The sequence below is a fragment of the Schistosoma mansoni genome, chromosome 1, assembly GCF_000237925.1.
Source record: "Schistosoma mansoni strain Puerto Rico chromosome 1, complete genome".
NCBI lineage: Eukaryota > Metazoa > Platyhelminthes > Trematoda > Strigeidida > Schistosomatidae > Schistosoma > Schistosoma mansoni.
The window spans coordinates 18,031,971-18,038,741 of NC_031495.1; the positions used below are offsets into that span (position 1 = coordinate 18,031,971).

Here is a 6,771-nt window from a genome sequence, read left to right on the forward strand (position 1 = left end):
TTTATAGTAATTCAATTATGTAGCTCAAATCAGAGCTAGATACATTTTGTAAATTAAAAAAAGTACCTGAAATATGTTCTTTTCACAATTAAATGTAATTTGGTTCTCATTCATATCCAGGAACATAATTGATAAAATTTCATTGTGTATAACTTAGCAGAAAGTATATTATTGATGAGGGAATGTATGATTCACAATTTTATGGCAGAATATTTATTTAGTCAATTGGGGACTTTTGATTTGATAACATTTACACTGGAATTTGAGAACAAAGAAATTTTAATTATTCGTCTTATCACATTAATTTTAACCGTCAAAATGCTTTATACAACATCATTAATGAAAGTAATTCCACAGAGTCCTAAAAATATAGAATCAGATAAATTTATATTTTCGTCGACTCCAGAGATCTTACATGAAACAAATCGAAGTCGTGATTTTTTTGGTTTAATAAAACGACGTACAACTCATGAGAAAAGTATTTATTCACGTCATCCACTGTACCATCATGCTCCACACTGTCATCATCAACAACACCATCGACGTTATCATAGTCATATACGTAAAGAATGCCCATATCTATGTATAACTCATAAACCTAGTACATCAAAATCTCAAGTAACAATCCACAAATCAATAAGTAAGCAACTTTCTTTACCAGTTGATTATACAGATGAGCAAAAATCATTTTATTCTTCTTCTGGATTATTACAAACTAATTCTATTTTAGATGATGATATCGAGTCTGGATTAAACATACATGACGATGATTTGCATTCATATGTAAGTATGCCTAAATGCAATATAACAAGCGAGAGACCAAAATCCTATCTCTCAGGTAGTTCTTCTTCTTTAACCTCTTGTTTAAGATGTCTAAATTCAGACCATACCGTATCATCTCATACAAAAGCTATTGATGAAATAAATTATGATTCAGAACCACAATGTTCACATAGTTCTGTTATATCAAATACATCAAAATTAAAATATTTCGATGATACAGATGCGAGTAATTTGTTTGATGAAGTGCAGAAAGATACACTTAAAGATCGTCTACTTTATTTTCCTACAATAAGTAATCAATTATTGTTGACAAATCCTACAAGACGTCCATTTAATTCTAATCATAATAATTCAGATGAGATTGAAAAATATGATACTACTAGTGTAATTGATGCTAAATTTTCACTACCAAAAAAAGAATTGAAATTTGCTGTACCAGAATTTTTAATGCCCATTATAGATCGTCGTACATCATCACAAATAGTTAATCTTAAACAGATATCTGTATCGACATTAAATATTGAAAATAAATTGTTGAAAAGACGAAAAACTATTAAAGAACGTTTCAAACAGTTACACAGTGATTATGATGGTAGCAAATTTTGGAATAAATTAAATAAAAATTTTAAAGTAAGTGAAGTTCAGAACTTATCCAGTACTAGATCAAGGTCAAGTATGGCTATTTCCATGGATTATACACATAATAAAGATTCAGTTTCACGATCTAGTAATACATCATGTGATGATTGTAGACGAATTACAATTAATGTAAGTGGTTTAAAATTTGAAACATGGCTAACTGTACTTGAACGTCATCCAACCACCTTATTAGGTGATTATAATAAACGTAAACCATTTTATGATGAATATCGTAAAGAATATTTTTTCGATAGGCATAGACCTAGTTTCGAAGCAATATTTAATTATTATCAATATGGTGGTCGATTAAAACGACCAGCTACAGTTTCTGATGATATCTTTCTTACTGAATTAGAATTTTTTCAAATTGAATCTGAAGCATTAGATGTATATAAAAAAAATGAAGGTTATGTACCGGATATTATTGTTTTACCAGAAAATTTAATAAAACGTAAATTATGGATGTTATTTGAATATCCAGAAACATCTATACTGGCATTTACTTTTTCAATGGCATCATTTATTTTTACTGTTATTTCTATTATATTATTTTGTATTGAAACATTACCAGTTTATGCTCAAACACATTGTGAACCTGGAGCAAAACCAAATTTTCGTGATCCATTTTTTATTATTGAAACATTATGTACATTTTGGTTTACTATAGAAATTTTTATACGTTTTATTAGTTGTCCAAGTCAAAAAATATTTATTAAAGATATTAAAAATTTAATTGATTTAGCTGCAATTGTACCATATTATATAACATTATTTAATGTTTTAATCACATTTAGTTGTGAAGGTGCTAAGAATAGTGCTAGTTTAGCATTTCTACGTGTAATACGTTTAATTCGAGTATTTAAATTAACAAAACATTCATCTGGTTTACAAGTACTTGTATTAACATTTAAAGAAAGTATTGAAGGATTAAGTTTATTTCTTGTTGCTTTTATTGTTTGTATATTAGTATTTTCTAGTACAATTTATTATGTAGAAATTGATAGAAAAGGTTCACAAATTGAAAGTATACCAGATGCATTTTGGTGGGCTGTAATTACAATGTGTACTGTTGGTTATGGTGATAAAGTACCAAAAGGACCATTAGGAAAAGTTGTTGGTAGTGTATGTGCTGTAGCTGGTGTATTAACATTAGCTATTCCAGTACCAATTATTACAGAAAATTTTAATAAATTTTATGCTCATAAAACCGGTCGTGGTAGAAGATAAATTCATTTAGCATAATCTTTTCTTCATGTTTTATGTATGTATGAATGTACGTATGTATGTGTGTATGTCATTCGTATATTTCATTCAATTTACACAAATCATTTAAGATAACAATACCAATCACAATTTTGTCAAATTAGTTGTATCATTTACTTTAATGTAACCTTATTGTTACTAACACTATTTTTGACTATTAATCTTTTTTATTATTATTTATATTGAATCAAAACATGTCACAATTCCATAGATACACATTCAACATATTCTTACAAGGTCTCATCTCATATTTGTTGATTTCAACTTTACAAATAGTCAACTCCATTCAACAGTTTATTACTTGTATTCCTACAAATTAACGAAAAAAACGAAACAAAACAAGAAATATTTCGATTTAGTTTCCTTTCCTTTTCTATGACTTCGGTAATTAGTTTCTGTGTTGAATGGTTAATGTGTAGAATTTCAAATTGTGAATAACCTTCCCACTCTCTAATACCTTTGTATACAGTTTATATATATGTATATATATTATTATGATATATAATATCATAAATAAATGTAAACACTATGTAATATAGTATTAATTAGAATCTAATTGGTCAGTGTAGATTTAATTGTAAATGATTACATAACTATTACATATACATAAAAACATATTTTTATAATGAAGAAATTGTTATAGATAACCTAACTTATATTGCACATAAATGATACTCAAGTTTATCTTATGGAATAATGGAGTTGTTGTTTTGTTTTGTTTTTTTAAAAAAAACAAGTAAATACATAATATTTTCTATCCAATGAAAACTTCCATTTTGACGTTTGATAAAGAATTTTAAGAGTTGAGATCATAAGTCAATTGAAGCTAGACCATCATGGAAAACCTGAAAGCGCTGGACGGCCATTTTATCCTATTGTAGAACTCCTCAGCAGTGCGAATAGACAAAAAAAACAGTCCAATTAGTTTCAAATCATGTCTCTCATTTAGTAGTGGTGTTATGTGTTAATTATATAGTATCATAGTGATTAAAAAAATAATGTTGAGTAATTGGAATGGAAGGGGATTGAGATGATCAATGAAGTTATTTGAAAAATTTCAACTAAACAGTTGTTATATTATATAATATTTTGATGTCAGGTCAGTATTATTGTAATTATGCCGGAATTACAGGACGGATATTAAAAATATGTAATAATGTTAAAGTGGAAGAAATTAAAAATTGTTTGGATCTATTAGGAAGGATGGTGTTCACGAAAAACTCATTCCTGTATCGGTGGCCAAGTTTCGATAGAATGATTGTACGAACTTCTTTCGAATGCAAAAGTCAGGTTTATATGCATGGATTTCTATACCTTTCTCAATATTTAAAAGATGAATTCGTAAATTAGGCTGTTGATCTGATGTAATATGATGGGCAACCTTAGAAGCTTTATTTAGTTCAACATGATGACCTTTGTCCACCAGGTGAACGAGAATAGAACTGTTAGTCACTATTAACTGTCATCAACTCAACCAAGATGGATAGTACGAATTTTACACCCTATATAACCGCCTACACAGCAGCAGTTGAATTGATAAATACACATGAATCTGATGAGTTCAGACAGTTTATCTTTATTGATGGTTCTCATTATCGGTGGGCTGTAAAAATACGCATGCAGTTAGGTAGCAATAAATGTTTTCTACACTGCTTTTCTTAACCTTTGCGTTATAATAAGCTGTGTCGCGTCATTTAAAAATTATATTTTCAAGAACAGTAACTTCATCGGCGCAGTTGTTACCGTCGGTCTTGTTTTCATTTCATTCATGTGCTTGTTGATGAATTTATTTAGATTTCTATTCCAACTAAGCAAGTTATAAATACTAACCAATACATCTTCAGTAGTATAACACTACAGAAATAAGTGTATTGTCCTACTGCAGATTTTATATGTATCTGTTTTCTTAATGTCTCATCTACTCTACTTATTAAGTGGACATCTAGAAACGATATGCTATCACTATATTCTTCCTCAAGCGTAAATATAATAGATGGATGAATGTCCTTAAATTTAATTAGCAAATTATCCCTTTCATTTTTGTCTTCTAGTAATATGAAAGAATCATTTACATTAAGAAAGTAAGATGTACTATTGAATGTGTCTCTAAGTTGTCCATTTTACAGTTTTGCAAGAAAAACGTCTCCCAGGTGAAGACCTGGAGATGATCCAGTTGTTTATAATATTCATTACTGAATCGGAAGAGTATATTCATTGTGCATCTAAAAGTTAACCATTTTATGCAGACACAGAATTGAAGTTTCAATACGCCTTTCCATTAATTCACTGCGAAACATTCACGGTTCCCAGTAGGAGAACTTTGATGAGTAAAGAGGATTCATTTAATGATTTTATAAAGTTATTTTTAGTCGGTTAGTTTTTTTATTTCATCATAAAATTTGAAGACGTCCCTGATACTGTGCTTAACAGTTTCTTTATGTGACGGTTTGAGAATTTTCACCAACCATTTTTCTATTGCATGATAGCCTATATCACTAATACCTAAAATAGGTCGAAACTTCAAGCCACTTTTATGCCCTTTTTAACAGACCATAAAGCTTTTGTCTTATCATTCTTGTAGGTCTCAATATCTTGAACATCTTTCCCCAAATAGAACATTGTTGTTTAATCTGTACCAATGAGTCTATTAGTTGTTTTCCAATCCTAACAGCCACGTTAGTCGTCATTACTAGTTTCTTAAATGTACTCTTATCATTTAATAGGGCCTTCGTCCTATTTAAATAGTCTTATGTATCTGTGTGAACTACATCATAACCTTTGTATGATTTTGCGGTTAACAAATGGTCGCCAGTTTTAAGTCTCTTTGGTGCTTTCTTGTGTTTTTTGTCCAAATCATGTTCCATCTGTCCATTGGTCAAGTACCTTAAGACACAGTTCACTAGTATTGATTTTAATCTCTTTAAAATCATCCGATAGAATTACTAGCTCTGCCATTTCAGTACACAGGTTTTCAAATTGGATTTTAGCATTCATTTCGTGAACTGTTTTCTTCAAGTCACAAAACTTACGACCTAGTGACAAAGCTTCCAACCCAGCCTTATTGAGATTAACACCTGGGTTAGAAAAAAATTTCATTTCCGGAATCTTTTTTTCTAGGATTTTCTTAAGTTTAGTTTGTTTCTTTTTTTTCGTGTATCAACCATCATCCTCACGCAGTCCGAAAATTGTTCTTTTAAGTTATTGGGAAGCTCTTCAACGGTATGTACTATCTAACTGACATTTTGTAGCATTACAGTAGTATATGAATTTAGTCAATCGATTTGATTCAGTACTGAAAGTTTAAAAGTCTTTCAATTTATTTGAACACTATAACGATGAGACGATTTCCAGTATACTTTTGGTTACAAATAAGTTTCTATCTACTCCTTTATAAAATCAGCATTTGTCTTTGCTTTATTGAGCCTTGCATTGTACTTTACATACTCATAAAGGACCTTTAACAGAAACATGGATCAAGAAGATTTCAGCATAGTGAAACTTCTCATTTTGACATTTAGTAAAAATACCAATATATTAGTGTAGATCTATGATGAAAAACTGAATTAAAGGAAATTTATTTTCTCTATTCGTCTGTTTTTACATAATTTGTTTTAATGTAAATTATGGTTGTATTGGGAGCTATCCAATCGATTGTCAATAGTGATATCAAGAGTCTAGTCAATTTAAGTTTAGTTATCAAAGCCAAATGAACCAAATATTACTTTACAAGTGAACAACTATTAGAATACAAAAGAAACAATTAAGAAATTGTTTTTTCTATTAGCAAACTAAAATGTATGCAAACTATTTGGTACCAATATAAAATGTGATACATTCTATTTGAACAATCTATACTTCTGTGAAATGAAAATGTTTGTAGTCACCAACTATGTGACCATTAAGATCTAATCTTGTACGCCATTTCATTGTTATCAAGTAAAGTCTTGTTTGAATAGTAGGATTAATTTTTAGCTATAATTTAGAAACATCATTTTCTTAATTTATTTTGGCAGCAAGAATAATTCAGGATATTGTTCTTCAGTAGTGCTTTACGATCTTGTGTGTCCAAGGTCCTAACAAGAGAAC

At 29.4% G+C, this 6,771-nt stretch overlaps 1 protein-coding gene across 1 annotated transcript; it reads left to right on the top strand.

The window, feature by feature from the left end:
* Positions 1-201: 201 nt before the first annotated feature.
* On the top strand, positions 202-2,649 carry Smp_081250 (putative voltage-gated potassium channel; the record flags this gene model as incomplete). Its single annotated transcript, XM_018793506.1, has 1 exon — positions 202-2,649. The coding sequence occupies one exon, from the start codon at positions 202-204 to the stop codon at positions 2,647-2,649; it is 2,448 nt and encodes an 815-aa protein (XP_018648011.1).
* Between the last annotated feature and the right edge of the window lie 4,122 nt (positions 2,650-6,771).